The 24,393-nt window shown below is 36.2% G+C and overlaps 1 protein-coding gene across 1 annotated transcript in view; it reads right to left on the bottom strand.

The window, feature by feature from the left end:
* grid1b (glutamate receptor, ionotropic, delta 1b) overlaps nucleotides 1-24,393 on the bottom strand; it is a 744,708-nt gene that overhangs the window by 225,508 nt on the left and 494,807 nt on the right. Inside the window, 1 exon segment of the mRNA XM_056469382.1 lies at nucleotides 23,881-24,086. Within this exon segment, the coding sequence (XP_056325357.1) occupies nucleotides 23,881-24,086 (206 nt within the window).

Below are 24,393 nucleotides of genomic sequence, written 5' to 3'. Positions count from 1 at the left end.
AAGCGTGTTTTTAATAAAACAAATATAAATATGCATATAATAATAATAATAATAATAATATTAATAACAACATTATACAAAACCAAGTTGTCATGAATAAACTGAAAAAAGCCTGCCGAGATGGAGGCAGTGGTTTTTATATTTATGTAGAAAATAATTTTTGTAATCCTTTTTTTTTGTGTGTAAAGATATTTGCGTATTGCTGTACATCCTGTGTGTATTAAGCAATGCATAAGCATTTAGGGCGCACAACTAACCTGCTCTGCGCTGGACTTAACACCTACTTTCAGCTTGTCTATTGCACAGTCTATTTTAGTTTTTCAAAATAGCAGTCTGCCAACAATGTGCCTTAACACACCTCTATTCTAGACCATTACACACATGAGTCCACAAAGTGGTGCAAATGGATTTGCTATTTAAACAATATGAAGCAAAACGGGAAAACTAGGGTTGTGTTGGTCTAAAAATAGCAACATATTGCGCCAAAAACCTATTGAGCCGGGAGTATGATAGGGCCCTAAGTGTGTATGGGTGTTTCCCAGTGATGAGTTGCAGCTGGAAAGGCATCCACTGCATAAAACTGCATATGCTGGATAAGTTGGTGGTCATTCCACTGTGGCGACCCCTGATTAATAAAGGGAATAAGCCGAAAAGAAAACAAATGAATGAACACAAAATAAGATATTTTGAAGAAAGTCGTACACATTGACTTCTATACTATTTGTTTTCCTACTGCGGAAGTCAATGGTTACCGATTTTTAGTTTTCTTCAAAACATCTTTTTTTGTTTCAAAACAGTCATTTGTGTTTAATAGAAGAAGGAAACTCAAAAAGGTTTACAACCACTTGAGAGAGACAAATAGTGAGAGACTTTTTTTTTTTATTTTTGGGTGAACTATCTCTTTAAATCAACAAATCAAGCATGTGAAAACACTGTGTGCGACATGTTTTAGAGTGTTTGTGTGCTTATGTTTACAAGTTGAAACAGGTTAACTGGTATTCTTTCTTTGTAGAAAATTACATTGGTTTACACTGGACTTGAAGCAAAAATGTTACCAAAATCTAAGACCAACCAAGTTTTCATAGAAAATCAATACAATTACAATACAAATAAAAGAAAATAAAAGAAAATTCTATGACTTTTTTGTTGAAAAATGAATCTGTTTTTGAAACAATATTCATTTATCATAATCATGAATTCCATTGAAATGAAAAAGGTGTATAGAACAAAACAAAAGAATATACTAATATGCCTAATATGTTATAAATCGGATGTTATTTCTATGAAACTAGCATGCAATGTATTTAAATATGTGTGTATTTACAATGATCCAGTTACAATTTAAGTTATTGTTTCTGCAAATCACACTTTCTGATACCTATCAACTGAACTCTGCCTTTTAAGTATATTCATCTTCACACACATTAAAGCAATCAAGAACAGAAGGCACATAACACAAAGTCACCAGCAGCAGCACCTGAAAAGCATCTCTCTCTTACGCCTTTGGAGAAACATCTTTCCCACTGAGAATCATCCATCATGCTTGATAACTCGTGCCACTCAAGCCGTCTCCCGGCGCGACAGCAGCCGCGGGACTAATGCAATGAGCAGCAGGCACAGAGAGCTCAAGTAAAAGAGGAGAAATCCTAGAAAAATGAGAACTGATGGAACATCCATAACAGGTCAGGCCCACACATACAAACCAACATAACAACTCTAAAGTCAGAGGTGTTGAAGAGCCTCTGCAAAACAAGTGGGAGCTCTCAGAGTTAAACAGAATTGCAGTCAACACAGGTGGCAGAGAACAGCAACAATACCCTCCACACACAGACACACAATGCTGCCTACCTAGGGCTTATATTTTCAACCAAACTATCTTCTTAAAGGGCCATGAAATCCCCCACTTTCGGTTCAAGTCTACCTCAGAATTAAAAAAAAAATGCATCATAATGGGCGTGGGAGAAGGAGGGGAGTGAACAACTGTTGTCAGTTGGCTCACAAAATGAGACACAAACCCTGAGACCCATGAATTTATAGTTTACAAAGTTAAAATGCAAATAAATAAACTGTAATTTAATGCCCTGCTACATTTGTTATTTCATACAGTATATACACAACCACAATTTATATCCTTATAAAGATAATCGTGTTTATAAAAACACTATAAATGAGGACTTCTCCCTCAATCTCTGGGTCTGAATGCAGACTCAGTGCAGCAGGTCTCTTGCCCTGCCATTAGCCCTGCTGGTCATCTGGAGGATTTAGGCAAACACAGCAGCATGGCGATGTGTCTAAATGTGAACAAACTTAACTGATAAAAGACAAAGACTGCCATTCTACAATTATCCTACTGCTCTCCTGACAAAAATGCTTGCTGCACATATGGCTTTGCTGTATCAGCCCTGACAAGATCGCGGTGGAAAAATTCAACTATTTAGTCTCCATTTTTCTTCCTAATCTGTAACTGCCTCTCTGGCTATACCACTAACTGTACTCTCTCTCTCTCTCTCAAAAAAAAAAAAACATTACTAATGCTTTGCTTCTTAGACTTTACACACCTGAAACTTGTCTATAGCACTTATTCACTGCTGCTCTTATAGTTGTGTAAATTGCTTCCTTGTCCTCATTTGTAAGTCGCTTTGGATAAAAGCGTCTGCTAAATGACTAAATGTAAATGTAAAAACATTCAACAAACCCCGAGGATCATGAAAACAAACACATACGACCCTTCATGAATAGCTAAGTACTGTGTGCCGTGGGTCCGTGGACGCGGTCTCACCCGGTCATCAACATAGGGTCTCACAGCTTGGGACTTTCAGGTCTGTCTTGCCTTCAAAAAGCACGTGCAGTCATGAATAATTTAGAAGCAGGCTCTTCTCAAAGAGTAATAAAACTACGTTGAACAATAATAATCAGAAACCGACGCGTCATCACTCCACTTGCAGTTTTGCGCTACGATTTTGATCCCGCCCCAAAAATAATTTTAAACCCGAAAAATTGGTTGACAAAAGCTCAGAATTATCCAGTTTTCCCCACAATTAGCTAACAGGTGCTAACATTGTCTTAAGTGATGCTCAACACACACAAATCTGTTAAAATAAAAATAAAAAGTACTCAAGGTTTTCTTGAACCTTTAAACACATATTGTGATCACTTTTGTTTTATGTAATACTACCAATACCCTACCTGCCAACATTTGAATATAAAAATATAGGAAAAAATGTATAATATAATAAAATATATTTTTTATAAAATACACTACCTGACAAGTTTTAGGAACAACACATAATAATTAGAATTCTAGTTGATCATTTGGTATCAGAAGTGGCTTATATGAAAGGCAAAGGCCTCTAGATTTTGCTTATTTTACCAAAATAAAATATGATCATGCCTTGATTTTTAATTATTTAATTAGGGCAGTAAGGTCTGACTTTGCTTAGACAAAAGTCTTGTCACTTAACAGAAATAATGTACAGTATAGAATATAGTCATGTGCAGTGGAAAAACAATTAATATTGTGTACAGCATGACTCCCTTGAGCTTGGACGACTGCATCCATACATCTCTGCAATGACTCCAATAACGAATTAATAAAGTCATCTGAAATGGCAAAGAAAGCATTCTTGCAGGACTTACAGAGTTCATCAAGATTATTTGGATTCATCTACAATGCCTCCTTCTTCATCTTACTCCAGATTTGCTTGATAATGTTTATTTCTGGTGACTAGGCTAGCCAATCCTGGAGGACCTTGACCTTCTTTGCTTTTAGGAACTTTGATGTGGAGGCTAAAGTATGAGAAGGAGCGCTATCCTGCTAAAATATTCGCCCTCTCCTGTTTGTAATGTAATGGGCAGCACAAATATCTTGACACCTCAGGCTGTTGGTGTTGCCATCCACTCTGCAGATATCACTGACGCCCCATACTGAATGTAACTCCAAACCATGATTTCTTCTGACTGATTTCTGTAAGAATCTTGGGTCCATGTGGGTTCCAATAGGTCTTCTGCAGTATTTGTGATGATTGGGATAAAATTCAACAGATGATTCATTGAAAAAATCTACCTTCTACCATGTTTCCAAATAATCAAGTAGAAGTGAAGTTGTTTGTTGCTCTTACAACTGTGATCGATGACAAGACTTTTATCAGGTAGTGTATATATCATGTTTTCATTCTTTTTTCCTCCCTCGTTACAGACATGTTTAATTTGTTATTGTTTTAATTGTGACATTGTACATTACATTGCATTTTTGTGTGGTGCATTAATATGTTGTAGTTTTTCTTATGCAGAATTTTAAGTAGCAATGCAAGTACACAGGCTTTGTATAGTTAGAATGTATGATGCTGAGCTATGCCTTTTTTTCTCATTGTGTTTGAGTAACAGGTTGTCAGATTGAGGTCACAAATAGTTTTAATCTTGACTATTTTGTTCATTGTGTGAGTTGATGAGATTCATATAAGAGCTGGCAACTGGACAAACTTTGGACTTAATTGGACTAAAATATTGATGTGATTATTCACTGGGCCATACAAATCACGGCAGTTTCCTGTGAGAAATAACAAAATGGGAAAGTTATGGTGGTGTTGACAGATACACCCAATACTCACACTTGCAGTCTTGAGTACTTGACAGTTCTTGTTCATGAAAGGATTGAGCACAAGACAAGTAAAAGTATGAGGTGTGTATTCCATCATTCCCAATATGCTCCGTAACTGGAATATATAACTGGAAAACTATACTGCAAAAAAAAAAAAATGCTATGTGATTGCTCTTATTCTCACACCATACAATGGTCAGGGGTTGCACATACTGTATTTGTTATTATGTGCAGACTAAACAACTGATCAGGAATTAAAGTATTCAGTTTTCTTGCTTATCCAAGCAGTGAACAAGCACTGATTTGCCTCAAATATCTGGCGTTTGTTTGTGATTTGCATAGGACTATCAATGAATGAAATACATGATTACCAAATACATTATTAAATACACATTTTCTTGGTAGGAAGACTCCACCATTTGTTTAGTGTTTCACAATTATAAGTTACATTGCTGTTTAGACACATTCCGTTTAAAAGCCGGAATTATTATGTTCTATCACAAGAATATCTGAGACAAAAGCTCTTTTGAGTTAACTGTGTCTGTTGTTCCAGATCATTTTTTTCTTTATATTCCATACAGTACAGTAATATTTCACACATCACATAATACTGCAGTGGAAAGACTAACCTTGAGTTTTTAGGGTTATTCATATTCTGCTGAAAGTAATTTACAATTTCTAATAAGTTCTCTTTTAATATCTTGAACTGTGAGGAAAATATGCCACTTCATTGTGCAATTTTACACACACACTCTGATATAGTTTAAGAAAAAATATTAAATAAAGTATGTAAGTATCATAAAACTGCTGCAACTTTTTTAGAACTACATGTGCTACTTAAAAGTGTACTAAACATAAGGACTACTTAACTCAGAGTTATCAGTTGCAGAGCACAAAGTATTGGGAAAAAAAAAAAAATAAATATATATATATATGCATACACACACACGCACGCACGCACACACACACACATACACAAACACATATATACATATGTCATATATATATATAATAACCATTTTCTATCAAGCTTCTATAATTAGGCTTAGAGGTTTCATTTTATATGTAATAATAAGGTTATTAGCTAGTAAATAAAATAACTTTTTTCATAAATGTCACTTTAGACAATTCTTTGGTTTTTAACAAATTAGATTTTCTTTTGCGTCAAAACCAGCTAAATCCATGTCTGCTTTTTTGCAAAAACAAAATCCACCTATTGGGACAAGACAGTGTAATTAGTTGAAACATCACTAAAGATGCAATTAGAAATTATATTGTAGAAACGTGTAGAAATTATATTAAAATAGAAACGTGCCAACGATGTGCCTTAACACACCTCTATATTTTAGACCAGCATGCCCATGAGTCCACAAAGTGGAGAAAATGGATTTGCTATTTAAACAACGTGGTGCAAAACGTGAAAATTAGGGTTGCACTGGTCTGAAAATTGTAACACATTGCACCAAACATGAGTGTATGATAGGGCACTAAAACTCATTAAAAAAGTGTCACTTAGATTATTTTTGTATGATGTTGACCTGCTCTAAACTATGAAAGCTCCAAATGGTTCTTTTCGTGATTACCTCTAGGTATTAATTTTTAGTCACTTACGATATATGTATACTTATCCATAGTTCCTTGCCTAGAGCAAAAATTCAAAGATGGCACAAAAGCATCAAGCTGTAATCACACAAGAAAAGCTCCAGTGGCAGAATAGCATGATTTTGTGAGGAAAAAAGGGGGAGGATTCATTGGATGATTGGTTGGTTGGCTTGTTGGCTGGTTGGTTGACTGTCATTTTTTTTTTTTTTTTCGTCTGTATGTGAGGATTAGTTTATTTCTTAGAACTAATGTCCATATAATATCTATAGTAGTCTACCTGTAAATAGCAGTTGACTGTCCAACAACTCTGTGGCGACCCCTGATTAATAAAGGGACTAAGCCGAAAAAGAAAATTAATGAATTAATGAATAATAATAATAATAATAACAATAATAATAATAATAATAATAATAATAATAATTATTATTATTATTATTATTATTATTATTATTATTATTATTATTATTTTATTTTTTTATTTTTTCAGCTCTGACATTTTCAATAATTGAATTATTAATTTCAATAAATATTAATATTTAAGTTAAATTGCTTTCATAAAAAATAAATATTCATCTCTGCATTCATACAATAATAATGAAGTCTGATCTGAGGCTTTTAAAACTAATGTGAAAATCTATCTCTAAAGAAAAAGTCTATAACAATATTTAAAAATAGTAGAAATGCCCCATAATAGCTTCATCAAACAGCCTTGAAAGTGTTACAGACTCATAAATGTTGCACAGCAATAGAACAGCACGCTGGCCTACTATGTCCCCTTGATTTGAAGTAGAAAGGGAATGATGTCTGTCAAGAACTGACACAAGTACATCATTACTGTGTATGGACTATTTGAAAGAGGACTGAGATATTAAAATGCCACAGCTTTGTAAAAATTCAGATCTTAGATTTTGTTCAAGAAGCAGCTATAAATATTTCAGTACAAGGTTGTAAGAGGAACAGAAAAGCAGAAAGTTTAATGCGCTAAAAAAGGAAAGCCTTTGGAGATATCTACATATCTTTTTTTTAAATGTTGACATGCTGTCCAAGATTAAAGGCTAAAATAAAAGAGAGAAATCAGGTGTTTTCTGGAACGCTGGCATTTTGACATATCTCAAAATCAAACGGTTTACTTAATCCATAAAAATATCCTTTGCCACCTGCAGAGGCTGAAATTCTATTAAAACAGGACAGCAAAGAGGATTTGTGTCAATACAGAACTTTAAATAGTCCTTTGAAATGGCTGGTGTGTAGACTAAATTTGGCAAGTACAATGTGAATGTTGTGAATCAACATACTTAGCCATATCATAGCTTTTCCGCTCAAGAACCATTGCATTCTATCCTTTCCTATTAATTTAATAGTTTTTGCTAAAATGAAAGTGACTGGAGTTGCAAACAATTTTGTACAAATTTTTTCTAAAAACTTCCTAAACCTAATGTTTATTTATTTATTTATTTATTTATTTATTTATTTATTTATTTATTTATTTAATGAAGCTTGTGTCAGGGTACTGAATGCCTTAGAAAAGACTTAGAAATCATATTCACACACACACACACACACACACACACACACACACACACACACACACACACACACACACACATATATTTATATATATATATATATATATATATATATATATATATATATATATATATATATATATATATATATATATATGAATATGACATGAAAAACAAATCACATCATGCACCACTCACACACACCAGTTCCAGTTCTCTTCTGGAAGACTCATTAACAGGGCTATAAATAAACCTTACTCACTCACACAGACACATTCAGGGCTCAAAGTTGTGGGAGTTATGATGACTGATCACATGGCGTCATCATTGTTTTTATTTATAACAACAAAAGATTTACAAATAAAACAGAATGCAGTCTCTAAAACTATAGTTCAATTTAAAAACAATAAGGGAATTATGAATTAAATATATAACAAATGCATGAGAAAAATAAGGGGAAATGAGAGGGTAATATAAACATAAAAACGAATAGGCCGAATAAATACAAAGCAATAAGCACAAATTCTAGGAGTTTAAACATCACTCTTTAGAATGACACTTCTTGTTTGAATATGCTAAAAAGGGGTTTACATTTATTTACATTTATAGATGTAAAACGTTCTATTATTTATTAATGTGAAACCCAAAACATGGTGTTTTGATTAAGTCTTAAACAATGATTAAGATTATTTTGGATAATAAAAGCATTTGCAAAAAAGCACTTTAATAAAAGATTGATCAAAAGGACATTCCTAAAATAAGTGAGCTACACTTTAAGTAGAAGTTTCCCAGAAAGACCAGGAATAAACGGCTAGACAGAAAAAAAATAAAATAAAAAATAAAAAAAATAAAATATATATATAAATATATATATATATATATATATATATATATATATATATATATATATATATATATATATATATATATATATATATATATATATATATATATATAATCCTAAAAATCATTTTATAATTATTTAATCAAATAGTTCTTTAACTTAATTTGTTGAGAAACCTTTAGGGTGCAGTAAAATATTTGTGGTCTTTTAATAAGCATGATGTGTACAAGATAGAGATGGTATGAAGAGTTAATTGTTTGTTTTGAAATGTGTGAATTGGAATCTGTCCAATAATAAACTCGAAACACACGTGGTTGTTGTCATGCGGTGAACTCGGCCAATCGTGTAATATCAGTGTCGTCATCAGAGCTCATGCAGTCACTCTTCAGATGCTACACAGCCTGAATCAGTCGTCTGATCTCGGAGCACTGTTGCGGTACTTTGATGCCACATGTGACAGTCACATGACGTCGGCGCAGCATCAATCCGGACAAGATTTCTAACCAGCATGCACCGCTTTAACACAGATTTCGATTGATCTGCGCAGCTCTGCATGAAGTCGAACACACCTAATACCAAGTGTTATTCCTGTCTAGCCTTGCTGTGCCTTTTGATTCTTGCCTTGTTTAATTGTTTATGCTGTTTGCTGCCTGTACTGACTTCTTTGCCTGTGACCAGACTACACTTCTGAATTACCCTTATGATACTGTTTATACCTGCACCTGACGATACTTAATAAACTGCACATGAATACTCAATTCCCTTGTCCAGCGTTCTTCCTGTTACAGTATGGGTGTTTCCCAGTACTGGCTTGTGGCTAGAAGGGCATCCGTTGCGTAAACCATATGCTGGAATAGTTGGCTGTTCACCGGTTGGTGCATTATTTGCTTTTCCAGTGAGTATGTGCGGTACATACATAGGATACAGTACAATAGAATAGAATTTTAACTCCGGTGATTATGAAAAAGAGCTGACGGTCAGGTCCATTGCTCCATTATTCAATTACTTTTGGTCAGGCCATCAGAAAACAGCCCTTGCATGATGCGAGCAACTGAAATGGTTTTCATAGCGCAGAGCTTTCCGAGCCTGTTGGAAAAAAAAAATGGCTTCATACAGTGCACCAATACGGAAGCAAACCATCACTCTTAATACTGGTTGGCCATTTTTATCACAAATTTGTGGAAGTTCTGTTTCCGTTCAAAACTTTGGACCGAATCAGCATATGAATTTTGGTGCCTAATTCCAGTGCCACTGGTGCTGCGACAAGAACATAAAGCAGGTCACACACCAGAAGCGCCACTCGGCAGCGTCACGCAGCGCAATGCATTTTAGAATTTGCAAGTTGTGGCTGTCCGCGGCGCCCAGCCACGACTCAGGACACTGTTCATATTTCTGCCGTGCCACAGAGTGCCATCTGAATAGTTTAATTTTAAATAACATGCGAATGTGCGCATCTGGCGTGTGATACTATCAACTGTCAGGTGCACGTCGTGCCGTGGCTCTGAGCGGCGCATCCGCTGTGTGACGCCCTTAAGAAGCATTAAGGGGTGCATCAAAGGCACACACAAGTACACGTTGTGTCACACCATCTCTAAATATTTAATTCTAAACAGCTTTGAGGGATACGGATGTCAGGAGTTTGTTCTTGTTGCTTATAGAAGGCAAAGCGTGCAGTAAGGGGCATGCAGACTTCCTTCATCAACACGCATGATCACAATCATCTAATTAGTTTAAACTAAGCATTCTAAAGTATGGCTATATTTTACAAGCAAGGATTCTGACACACCAAAATGCAGCAGATGCTTTACAAAAGTCGCGTGTAAGGGGGGCAAACACATCAAACTTATGAAATATGAGGGCTCATGGAATCAATTTAAAGGTGAGGAATGGACCAGTCATTACTCTTAATTTTTAACTAAATATAGTGTCATGGATTTACGTGAGAAGAGCAGGTACGAATGGCACTCGCGATAAAAGTTTGAGATCTGAAAAAGCGTACACAGCAGCCCCTGGTGAAAACAAAAACGTCAAAAAAGTACTCTTCTGAAATGTATATAAAGCAGTACATATTCAGAATGAGTCTGGGTTGGCTTTATTGCATTTAACCAAATGTGATGATAGTAAACTGCAACTTTCCAACACAGATTAAACCTGAGATAAAATGTGATCTTGACTGAACTGACATTTTGATTGGATTACAGTTTCAGGATGCTGATCCAGGTAGGAGCATGCTCTACTTGTAGAAATCATGTTGCCATATGAGGAGCAGGGCAAGTGTAGACATTGGATGGGTAGATGGAGATAGTGACTGAAAAAAACAAAAAAACAATGATGTCAACACTGAAGTAATCAGAGATATTTTTGACAGCGATATGTCCAGGCACCCAGGATGTGTTCTGTATGAGGCTCACCACTTTTTGTTTATAACAACTCTCAAATGGACAGCAAAGATGATGCAGGGCCACAAATTACACCTCTTGTGTGCAGCACAAGTCATCTGAGCTTTTCCTATCAACCACTTTCTTTAGGAATGATGGCGAACAACAAAACAGGCACGACATGAGGCCTAACAACAAGAACACGCTGACACAACATGATGTGCACAGATAGGACATGTTCTTAGAACAGCAATTCTACATGAAGCAATCATAGACTGCGAAAGCTGTGATTGGGTGGAAGCTAAAATAAGCAATTTCAAAGGCAGCAAAATGTTTCACTACAGAAGATGACAATGTCAATATGAATCTCATTTTCAAGTTTAAATCTCATTAGGTATACCTTATTTCATCCAGTATTTGCAATGTCTGTCTTGTGCTTTTTAATTATTATGCCTGAGCTTAGCAACATGCTAATATCTTCTTAGCTGGGTGTCACTGAGGGCATTGTATTACAACTGAAATCAGTAACCTGTGATTTTCATTGAAGATGCTACTTCAGAAGGTAAACAAAGGAGAACAAGACAGATCACTAGTGTTTGGAACAGGGCATCTGTTAGATGCCTCACATCATAGGCTTACTAGACCCTATTTAAAGATCAAAGACTGCATCACCCTGCTCTCCAGTCAGTGCCAGACCCTGTCAAGCTAACAAAGAGAAGTAACGGTCGGCAAGATGTGTTGCCCACTGATCTGTGTATAAGACTGAATTGCTCATATTTTAAGCTGCCGGCAGGTATTAAAGCCACTTTAAATGTTCAAATGCTATAGCCAAACAGTAGAGGATATCGTTGACTTAATGTCAAAACAGCGCAAAAAATGTACTGTAACAACAGAGGAGTCAAGCTGTAAATTAGAAAATTATCTAAACTCTTTTATGAAATTTTTGAGCAGGATGCTAGTGGTCTAATATAGTTCAATGATTTATGCTAAGCTAATCTAAATGTGCTGAATGGGTTTAATGAACCTTGGTTGCAAAGTATCATTCACAGAAGATTAGTTTTGAGTATATATGCATGTAAACTCTAGCAATTTCTGGTCAGAAATTTCAGGTCTTTTAACTGTTCTCTCCACTCACCTGCACTCTATGGATGACCTTTATCTTCCTTTTCTCCAAAACACTGGAACTCCCCCTACTATAATATTAGGCATGCAGAATCTTTTAAAATATTTAAAGTATCCCTTAAGACTCACTTTCTTAGACTTAATAATATTGTACAGTATATCTCTGGGTAGAGTCCAGACACTAGTCCTATCATGTCTTATATGTTGTGCTTGGCTCGAGCACTAATTTTCTGTCATTGTGTGTCTTTTTGTAGGAGTGCCGTCTTGGCCGTGCACACTCCCGCTTGATGTCGGCGCACAGGGTCCAGGCGTTCTAGACATGTGCACTCCCATCCTGGTGTGTTTGTTGTTTTGTTCGCAGCTTGGTGTTTTTGTTCTCAGCACTCCAGTCTAGTTGGTGCTGGGATTGGAACATGCATGTCGCAGGTGTGAGTGCATGGTAAGTGTTTTCATTTATCGTGTGCTCGTGTCTTGCGTTCTGTTTATGTTTATTGGTGTTGTCTACGCTGTTTAATTTGGGGCTCCGTGCTTTAGTGTTGTTTTGTGAACACGCAGTTAATGAGTTCTTGGTAAATTGCTACGTTTCCATCCACCTATTTTGTTTCCATCCACATTTGTTCATGGAAACAGCAAGATGAGCATCAATTTTGAAAATGCGCATAAAAAACCTATGCACATAACTGAGTACGATAAACTTTTTTATTTCAATAAGATGCACATAAACTACGATGGAAACATTTTTACTGAACAAATTCCAGTATGTACATAAAAAAAGTCATGTGACTTTGTTATAGGAGATCATTTGATGATAAAAATGTGTGCGAATGGCAGGTTGACCACAGTGTAAAACATCAGAAATGTTGTTTTGGTTATTCTAAAATGCCTTAACCATTTCAGTATCACCATTTCACTGTCAAGAGTGTTTGTGCTCCGCGTCTGACACCTTCAAGCGCCACTGCGTGTTCACTGCGTGTCAGGATTGCCTTCTGAGGCTCAAGTCATTTATTAAATGAAGAAAAGATTCATAGCTTTTAGTTGCATGTTCTAGTTTCGTTTTATGTGAGCATATGTCTCATGTTGTTTGTGTCATGTGCTCTCCCGTCTATTATCTAGCCCCACCCTCCTTGTTAACCCATTATTAGTTTATTATGTTCACCTGATTGTTTATTAATTATTTCTGCTTATAGTCTCCTCATGTCTGCTGTCCTGTGCCAGTTTGTCATCAATGCTTCCCCTGTGTTCCTGCTCCAGTCTTGGCATGCCCTGCCCTGCCCAGCCCAGCATAGTACAGTACAGTACAGTCCAGTCTAGTTTGTTTGTTTGTTTTTTTGTTTTGTTAATTTGTCCCCCCCCCCCTCTTGGGGTAGTTTTTGTTACGTTTAATTGTATTTTTTAGAATAAAAACCCATATTATTTACTGCAGTCCTCCCTTTTCCCAATCTCAACCGTGACAGGTTTTCTGTCATTATTGTATGATTTTTTTATATAACTGCAGCCTACTCCTGCAGGTCCATTCTTAGAGGCTTTGCTAATCTAAAAACATCCAAAAACATTGTTGCCCACTTATTAAGAATCACAAGTTAAAATAGATAAAGGCTGACTTTATTGACATTTTTATGGACAGAGTCACCATTGAGGTTCCAGCACTGGTTTAGACAACAGCAAAGTGACAAGGAAATTATGATGAGATCTGAGTCCAACAACAAGCAAGACAGAATTTTTGGGTTTGTAAAAAATAAAATAACTATCAAACATACTCCCAAATTGTTCAAACAGTCATACATGAGAAAATGGTACTGGTCCCCTATCTCTTGATTTAAAGGTTAAAAAAAAAGTATGTCATTGTTATACTGTGATAATTCATGATATATTTAGGCTATTGTTTATTTTGTTAATCATATGTTATGCATGTCAGTTAGATGCCCTTTAGTCTGAAGCTGCTACGGATTTAAGACTGAAGGCTTGGCGAAACAACACTGTGAGCAGTTTAGTCCTGGATTACAGGACAGAGGTGTGTTGGCCTGACTGTTCCATTTATTTCATCCGTTCTATGCCATTTCAATGAAATCATAAACATACCCAATGTTTTTCAAACATACCCAAGCCAGAACACTATTTGAGCTAAGAAGAAGAATTCTTCATTTAAGCAGCATCAGTTCATGCTCTGCTCGTGTTTTGCATTAGAATCACTTTTTAAATTGAGTATTGTAAACTAACTTTGTTGCATAAATCCTTATTCTGCATAATCCTAGATAAGAATTTTGTAGAATAGTTCTCTTTGCAGCGTGTTGCTGTAATGCCAAGAAGTCAAAAATGAGGGAAAGTAAACAAATTTGGCTCACCTTGAAAAACCTGACATTGAGCACTAGACAAAAAGCACTCTCTCTCTCTTTCTCTCTCATACACATACACAGTACGCACACACACAGTGTGACAGGCAGTCACAGGAATAATGTGGGAAACTAAAAAGTCAAATTACAGTTGAATATGTTATGACAGCTTTATGTCAAAATTCATATTTAATGTTTCATATTTAGAATTTTAGCTTGAGCACATTTTTGGAGCAAATGTCATATGACACCTTAAGTAAGTTTATTTATTTTTCACTTCAAGGGACAGTTTAGGCTACATTAATCAACTTTTACCAAGAATGTAAATTTAACCAAATTAACCCAAATACTAGTTTTCATTGATAGTCCCTTTGCCTTAAACAAGCAAAACTCTCTTCAGCAGATTAAAACTTTTGACGATCCATTTTCAATGGCTGTTTCTCAATATGCATTCTTAAGCGATCTTGCGTCCTTATGTTCTTCTGTAATGTCATCATCAACTGCCAAATTTCAGTTCCAATAGTCAAGACTGCAAGAACGGAGGATGCGTGAAAATTCCCGAATGTGTTCTTGATATCGAGGATGCATGGATGCAGAACTTGCTCTAGAAGTCCCAGAAGTCAATGCGAGTGGAGGTGGGAAGCGCAGTATTTTATATAAAAGTATTATTAAAGTTCAGAGACATAACTTATTCATCTCAGGAGTTTTCCCAAAATGAAACAGTGAATATAAACATTACTATGAAAATCTTAATAAAGGAATAAACACATTAAGGGTGTTTATTTGCTGAAATTTGTATTAAAATCTATTTTATTCATATTGTGCAACGTATTGACCAATTACCAACCTACGTCACACATGACGTCACACGGGTCCCCGGTTGCAAAAAAAGACAGATGCCAAATTCGAAATTGCCAAAGTCCAAAAATAGAAAACTTAACTTTTATCGTACACCTCACTGCTTTAGTGCTAACTGCAGACGTCTTTGGCTAAAGGGGAGCTGAATGAAGTGACAACCTAATTAGAAATACTGGACTCTGCAGTTCTAATGTTATATCAATTAAACTCGTTTTTGATTGCAGAAATGATTTCAGCAAAAACAGTTACATATGGGTAATTAAATTGCGGACACTGAATGCTAAGAATGAAAAGTGAAAGTGTAAGTTATTAAGGTAAACTTGTTTTTATATTCACACATTCATTCAGTGACAACTTGTGACACACTCCCTATATGGTTTACCACGGCACTTTGAATATTCAGTCTGAAATAACCTGCAAGTAGGAATTGAAAACAACATTAACACTGTTTATTTGACTGTAAACAATTTTGTACTTTGATAGTCATTGGCTGCTAATATGATTTTGCTAATTAGAGTTTGTAAATAATACTTTTATGTAATTATATTATTAAGTAGAAAGACCGAATGTGCGAATATAAAACCAACTTTACCTCTATGTGTAAGTTCACATACCCTGCCATACAGGTGCAGTTCTCTGTCAGAATGCAGTCGTTTTGCGTGTTGGTGATTAATTACCCAGGCCTTGTTCAGCTCCATCATTTTTCCTTGTCTTTGGTTAGGCAGAATCTCGGTTTTTAGCTCTACATATTGTTGAATCTGGTCATCATGGAGCATTATTTCTTACACATGACCACACAGAACAACATTGTTGGCATCCAAAGACTTGTAGATCTTTAACTTTTCTCTTGTAAAATCACTTGGAGCTTTAATGAGATTGTATAGGCTATTTGGGGCTGGATGCTTGGTCATTTCGTCTTATCCAATATTCATTGGGAGCGTGCTATCGCAAATGGACCTGTCAGATGAACGCCGCTCACTTTAACGTTAATTTTGCTGAATCACTATGCTTATCACTGGGTGACGAGCTGTTATAATATGCTGAAAGCATTATGTAAATAACATATATAATCTGTAGTCAACATATCCTACAGTATTTCTAAGACAAAAAACTCTGTACCGCATCGGATGTCATTCCCTCGCTGTAAATGCTAGCTCTCCCGGTTTCTTTCTGCCACCTCCCTGCACGCGTTTCCTGAATGTTTACAAACATGGTAATTGGTCTATATAAGTCTTTATGCATAGTATATATTTTGAAAAGGGGAAAAACAATAAATCGTTGTATCATTTTCCATTAAAAACACATGAAGGTCATGTGACCATCAGGAAGAATGCAGCATCTCATTTCTCAGAGGACACATTATCTGTTCTCGCCGTCTCCCGAGTTCATTCTTCCGAGGGGACCTGGCAAGACCAGTCTTCACAGGAACTCAAGTCCATTCTCTGCGTTCTTGGAATTGACAAACAGCCCTTGTTTCCTTTTTGCAAACCAGCCACTTTGCCGTTAGCTTAAAGTGTTAGTAGGGGGCAGGTGCATCGCCCAATGATTGACAGGTCATTGAACCACTGTGAGCGCAAAGAGTGCAATAAAACATCAACATGTCCAATATGTGTCCAACGTCACCATATGTCAAAAGATTGGCTAATTCTCCATCTGTCAAACTAGGAAGTACAAACTACTGGCTCACAGTTATGCAAATGCAGAACGTCAAAACAGTTGCCTGCTTTGTTTAGATTTTAGTACCTATAACTTTGACTTCTTATTCAGTTCGTGGTCTCATTTTATCTGTAACACTGTAAGCTATGAAATCGACTTGCTTTTTACTACAAAGATGCCGTTTTCGCGTGTAAGTATCATGGTAAACAATGTAAACAATAGGTCTCTGGTGACATAAATTAATAACCATCCATAATTTAACACTATTGTGACGGTGGACGAAATGTGTTTAATAGGATGTTGTTCTGTGGACTCTTAGCTTTCAAAATAAACTGAGATGTACAGCAATGAATGCGTGTGTTTTGTCATCACAATGATATTCACTCCATATCAAATAAGCGTTTTCTGTACAACTTATACAAATTAAGCCAATACATTCTTTATATGCTTCCCATTGAAAAACAATTAACTTGAGGCTGGCTGCTTGAGGGTGGTGGCTTTTTGACTGATGTGTAGTTTGTCAAGATTATTTGTGTTCTTTTTGGTTTAAACTATTCATAAACACTGACATGTGGAAAAACAGCACCCCAGTGTGTCTGCGTCCTGGTGCTGGCTAGGCCTATACAAGTAAAAATACAAATTTAAAATAAAAACAATACTTAAATAAACAACATAAAACAACAACAAAAAAACATTAAAAAGCCTAGTGTTCACAATGTTGATTATTAAGTAGCCATTTTTTAAAATTTTACCTAAATGACTTAAAAGATTCACATTCTTTAACAGATATCATGTTTCACTGATGTGATGCTTTAAAAAAAAAAAACAAGCTTGATCAAAATAAGTTTTTTTCTAAGTGAAATAATACAATCTGCTCTAGCTGCACCCCGATTAAAACTGTTTTCTACAGATATAACTGAAAAGATTCAGATAGAAGGGGAATTATGTCAGCCAAGAGAGCTTAACGCACTGCAATTTTAGAAAGCACATGCAAATTACAAAAATCACCAGCAAATAGAGAAACAATCTTCATCAATTTGACAGCACACGTGTTGCTAATTGGTCACAACACAAAAAAACTGAAGAAACGTGCTGCAAATTAATCACAACACAAACAACTGATAAAATAAGACAAAATAATAAGATATCTGATAAGATAAGATAAAATAAATAAATACATAGATAATAGATTTTGTGTTAGACCAACTTATGCGACAATAATTCCTGAGAATTTCATTTTTGCGGCTTTATTTGATAAAGAATTTCTTATAAACCTAAAATTAACTATATTCGATTTGACCTTGTTACATACATCTTTTATATGTGTTTTGAAACTAAAACAGGAGATTTTAGATAAAACCCCTAGGCATTTAAACTCTGTGACAACTTGAACTTTCACTCCTGAAATAACTACATCTTGTTTTGTATTAACACCATGTGCTTTAGAGAAATACATGCAAGCTATTTTCGACACATTTCATTTATGTTACACAGCTTAAGCCATGCTATACCTTTTGTTAAATCATTGTTTACCTTCTTTATAACTTCAACATTTTTGCCATGCGTGAAAATAACAGTATCGTCTGCATACATAACGACGTTACACTGTTGAGACACTGTAGGTAAATGATTTATGAACTTGCTGAAGAGTATTGGCCCCAATATTGACTCCTGTTGAAAACACCGGTTGAAAGGCTCATTGTTTTAGATGTATGATTGTCAATTTTTACAACATGTGAACAAGTAGAAAGATATGATTTAATGTGATTTAAAACTTTGCAGAACAATTAAAATATGATAATTGGCGCAACAAAATCTTGTGATTAAATAAATAAATAAAGGAACGAATGAACAAACAACATTGGATAATCGCAAAATCTTGTGTACAAATAGAGGAATTACCAACCTACGTCACACATGATGTCACACGGGTTCCCGGTTAAAAAAAAATCAGGTTGCAATAGCAAACATGCCGTGTTGTGGGGTAGGATGCCAAATTCGAAAAATAGAAAACGTAACTTTTACAGTACACCACACTACTTTTAATTCCAACTGCAGATGTCTTTTGATAAAAGGGAGCTGAATGAAGTGACGGCCTAATTAAAAATGCACGACTCTGCAGTTCTCATTTTATATCAGGTAAGCTATGCTGAATCATACACATTCCTCGTTTTTGATTGCAGCAACGATTTCAGCAAAAACAGTTAAATATGGTTAATTAAACTGCGGACACTGAATGCTTAGACTGAAATGTTAAAGTTCACATACCCTGCCATACAGGTTCAGTTTGCTGTCAGAATGCAGTTTCGTTTGTTGATGATTACCCATGCCTTGTACAGTTCCGTCTTCTTTCCTTGTCTTTGGATTGGCAGAACCTCGGTTTTTAGCACTTTAGTTTTGAATCTGGTAATGATGGAACATTATTTCTTGCACATGACCACACAGAACAAAATTTTTGGCATCCAAAGACTTGCGGGCCTTTAACTTCTCTCTTGTAAAATCACTTGGAGCTTCAATGAGATTGTATATTTCGGGCTTGATGCTTGGCCATTTCGTCTTATCCAATATCCATATAGGGGAAGGTGCTATCGCAAATGCACCAGTCAGACTAAAAATACATGAATACATTTTGATGTTTGCATCATGTAATAAGCATGAATTTTCTGCAGTTTTTTTACTGTTTTGTTTCCAGCTTTCAAAGTGACTCGAAAACTCTTTCAAAAATGAAAAAAATGTGGAATACAATCTCATACGAGTTACAATCTTCTAGCGGTCTAACAAGATCTGAAGTGGGGGCTCTAATTTATACACCTAGTGATTTCAGTCTTAAAACCAGTGCATCTAAAAACAAATAAATCCCCCCCTAAAATACCTCACACAAAACATGACACAGCAGAAGAAAACTTTAAAACTGATATTAAAAACCCTCTTTGAGCTGTGTACACTTTCAGATGTTTGACCAGAGATGGTGTTCTGTGTTGTTGTGGGCTAAACCAAAAGAAGTGAGTTATCATATAAGAATCTAAAACATGTCTTTAGGAAAAACCTCAAGTGGCATCTGTGAGCTGATGGCTGGGAAGCACAACCTGTCACGGATGACAGGAGAACATGACAGCTGGCTCAGGCGTAGTGCACACCAGTGAAAACACTCTCAAAAATACAGCAAAATAGAGTCGCATGACCTCGACCAGAGATGTAGCTTCAGTAAGTTTTAGACTTGTCCTCAAATACCCATACATTTCATAAATAATTATTTTTTTACTCAGTTGATTACTCAATTTATTATGAGCAAATCTGCAATGAAATCAGCTGAGGACCTTGACACTGCCATCTCGAGGGTTGTTAAACAGTCCTTGACAAAACAACATGGAACCCTTCAATGCAGCTGTTTTGACAGCAGTTAAAGAGGGTGTAGATAGGTGTGTGTTTTTTTTTCACAGCAGAGGAGTCTGTGTACTGTTTTAGTAACTGAATAACTCTGGATATAGTTTTTTTTCGAGTCAGAGGAGGCATCCGGTATGTTAAAAAGTGAGTAATTAAGTACTTGCTGATACAAATCGTTTCACGACAACCCCGTTCAATTTAATGAACTCATTCAACGGGTTCACTTAGAAGATCCAGTTAAAATAAATAATTAATTTGCGAATCGCCTGTCATCACTACAGACAGTCAGAAACAGAAACAAATGCAGGCCGGAGACTTATATTTTTGTGATGGATTCTTGTTATTTTGTTATTCGGCAAAGAACGGTTCCAGAAAGCAGCTAAAACTAAAACAAAAGTTTAAAAATAAAATAAACAAGTAAATAACCGGGTGAGAATGTGGTAAAATATGCAAATGTTGTAAAAATCAGGAGGCTTTTCTTCTTCTGGATTGCTTTTTGAAACCCTGCGGTTGGGTTCAGGGAAGGGTGTATGTGGGTCAATCAGTGCTTTTTAAAACACTATTGGTTTTGGGATTGGTCGGTTGGTCAGTCAGTAAGTCAGGCAGTCGACAATGTCCTCTGGTGTATTTACGTGAGAATAGCAGGCACGAATGGCCTTCGTGAGAGAAATTTGAGATCTCAAATTTCTCTCTGGTGCATTTGTGAAAACGAAAACTGCAAAAAAAGGAACTCCTGAGGCGTATATATGTATATAGGAGTATGTAATCAGAATTAGCCTGGGTTGGTCCTATTATCCTAACTAGACAGTGAGGAAGTGAATGGAATTCAACCAAGTTAGCAACAGGATGATTGCCCTTGGTCACAGGCCATTTCTCAGTTATGAGAAAGAAACCATTAACAAATACACCAATGTTGGGGCCATAATGGAACTCCCTGGAAAATAGAGGGCAGGCAACTGATTAGATGGTGTTTTTGCAGTGAAGGTTTTATCTTTGGCTTTTTGATAAAGCAAATGAATGTATGCCACACTAGATTTTCTTATAAGAAATCAGGGGATGAGGAAATTAGGCTGATTGTATCACTGTCTAAAAAGAGTCACAGCTTGTGATGGGCTTTATTTATTGTATTAAGACTTGAGGGTCACTGTACATGTCTTGGCAGCTCATGTCCTTTTGACTGTTTGTACAAATGTTTATTTTCATAGATCTTCATAGATGACATAAATAACTTTCTGATGCTGACTAATGGCCTGTTTCCACTGAGTGATACTTTTTGTACAGTACAGTATTATATGCATTTGTTTCTATTTCCACTGTCAATGCTAGGGTGAATTCAGGTCAATTGGCATACTTTACCCCATCATCTCAATGTCCCAAAATGATCCCAAAATGATCCCAAATGATCTCAATTCACCATACCAAAAAAACAAACTGAACCCTACCGCTTTTTTGCCACCATTTCTTAAGGAAACTTAACATCACAACAGTAACAAAAGGGTGGAGCAAGACTCGCTTTTGAATGCAAGTGATTTTCTAAGAATTGCCACAAGCATATACAACAAACCAACACAATCGATTGTGTGGTAAAGCAAACTGCATGTAAAGCCCACAATACATCAATTCTGTACAAACTAATCTGTCCTGTTCATCTTTACAGTCAAATAGATGAAGCATCAAAAGCTAATCTATTTTCCGATATTTATTTCAAATGAAAATCACATGAGCAGTGGAGTTTACAGATAGCTGATTATTGTCTTATGGGATAATCCGTATGCATGAGAAAGCCATGCTTGTGCGTTTGGCAGTGATGGCATCTCGCCAGGATAAGTGACTGATTCCAGTAGAGATCCCACAGAGCTTGTTATAGCTGATGTGTGATGTTAACGGATGTGCATGACCTCAGATCAGTAGATGAGAGTACTTTAGATGCTGAGATAATGACAGTGAAGGTGTGCCACCTGTCAGGTCATTTGTACAGTCATTACAGAGGGGTGCAACTAAAGTGACAGGTTTTGAGGGCATAACCAGACCTTTTTTTTACTCAGGTTGTCCTCTAGGCAGGGACAAAAATCATTTATATGCACTGCCAACTTATGGAATTAAATTTCCACATTGATTTATAAAATGAACAAACATAATATCCAAAGAGACATGGAACTTGTGTTGTAGTGATTTCCAAACTTTTTTTAACTTGTGGCCCATTAAATGAACATATAAGTTTCCTGGCCCACTGTACTTTTTACATAAGCCTACTTTCATTGGTAACTTACTTAAACCCAAGACTGTCAACTGTCTTTACATGAATAAACATAAAATGTATATACTCTGCAAGCGCAGGACATCAACATCACGTCATATTGGTGTTGTACCCCAACGTACCAGGGACATTGGATTTTGTTTGGAAATGAAAGTCGGGTTGACGTCAGAACCCAACATCAGGCCAACGTCAATGTCCAACCTAAAATCAACCAAATATCAACATCAAATCAAGTTACACCTTGACGTTGCGTAGATGTTACCACTATGACATCTATCAGACGTTAGATTTTGGTCCCTTTCCAAAACAAATTAAAATCAATCGATATTGGGCGTCAAAAAAGTTGTCCTTAGGCGCTGGCTAGACATTGAATCTAGGTCACCTGACGTCATGACCTAAAACTAACCTAATATAAATGTCCTAAGATGTTGTGTGCGTGTTGAGTACAGTATATCAGGGTCACCAAGCCCAGTGACACTTTTAGTTGTTTTTAATTTGTGTAAAATGTGAGCAAATACAAATGTTACTTTGTTGATCTTTAACTACTGTATATGGCAATGTCTCACCTAAAAAGATAACATGTGAACCACACTTAACAAAACAGGCACCACCGTGAGGCGATTTCTTCACTTGCTGCTTCCCGAGCGAAAGAGCCTTAATAATGTGTCTTTTTTGCTTCTGTGTTTAAGATAAATGCCAATTTATCTTGCATACTGTTATGATGACCAGCAGTGTTGCCCTTGCAGGTGGCAGGCAAACAACCCCTGTCAATCTACCAAACTACAACTCCCATCATGTCCTGCACTCACACACCAGTTCCGGGTCACCCCTTGATTTCATACACACAGCTGCAGATCATCCTTACTGATTACTTGGACTACTTAAACACCACAGACAATGCCGCGGTCAATCTTTTAGCATACAAAATTCTGTTGTACATTGCTGCAAAAAAGGGCGGGATCAAACAAGATGATTAGACATTTAAAAAAGTGAGCGATTGGTTCATATTTTACATTTCTGTCGAGAGAGGTCATGTGGCCAACAGGTTGAAAACCACTGGTCTAAGATGCACGCAAATTGCGAGAAAAAATCAAATCTGATCAAACCTAGTAATGCTTCAATACAGTAACAGCATATGTGCATGTTCACAGTCTGATGCAGTGTAATGTTCACATAAAATGCAAGTGAACAGATACGACACAGATCAATGTGCTCGGCTACTGTATCCTGAGTATTTCTTAACTGGGAGCCCAGTAAAACCAATCTTAACCAAGATTGTCACAAGACTAACAACCAGATCAATAATGCATTAACGGCAGCACAAACCTGATGGATGAAGACTTGGGCTCCACGAGGACTCAAAAGCAGGATAGCTCTTCTGAGAGTGTCCCTGTAACGGTTCAGCTCCTCTGTGCGCATCGAGGTAAACAAACTGGAAAACACACCGCTAATGTTCCTGTCCACTCGCTGCAGAGACACATCCAAACCTTGTCTTGATGTCTGGTCCAGAAACACCTGAAGTCCACGGATATCTGCAAGACATAGTAAGACAGCAAATAAGGTTTTGTTCAAACATGTCAAAATGGATTATTTTTCAAAGGTTAGTTCACCCAGAAAATGACAATTATTTTATTAATTGCTTACCCTCATGTACCCCAATCCTCCAAAACTTAAATTCGTCTTCAGGACACAAAGTATGATATAATAAATTAAATTTGAGTGCTTCCTCATATTCCATGGACAGAAATGCTTACAAGTTCAAAATCCAATCAAGCAACAAAGAACTTTGTCAAAACATCTCGTGTAACTTCAGTGGTTCATCTGTAAGCAAAAAAACCT

Source organism: Danio aesculapii, chromosome 12 (genome assembly GCF_903798145.1).
Source record: "Danio aesculapii chromosome 12, fDanAes4.1, whole genome shotgun sequence".
Lineage (NCBI taxonomy): Eukaryota > Metazoa > Chordata > Actinopteri > Cypriniformes > Danionidae > Danio > Danio aesculapii.
This window is presented reverse-complemented; position numbering and strand designations above follow the sequence as displayed.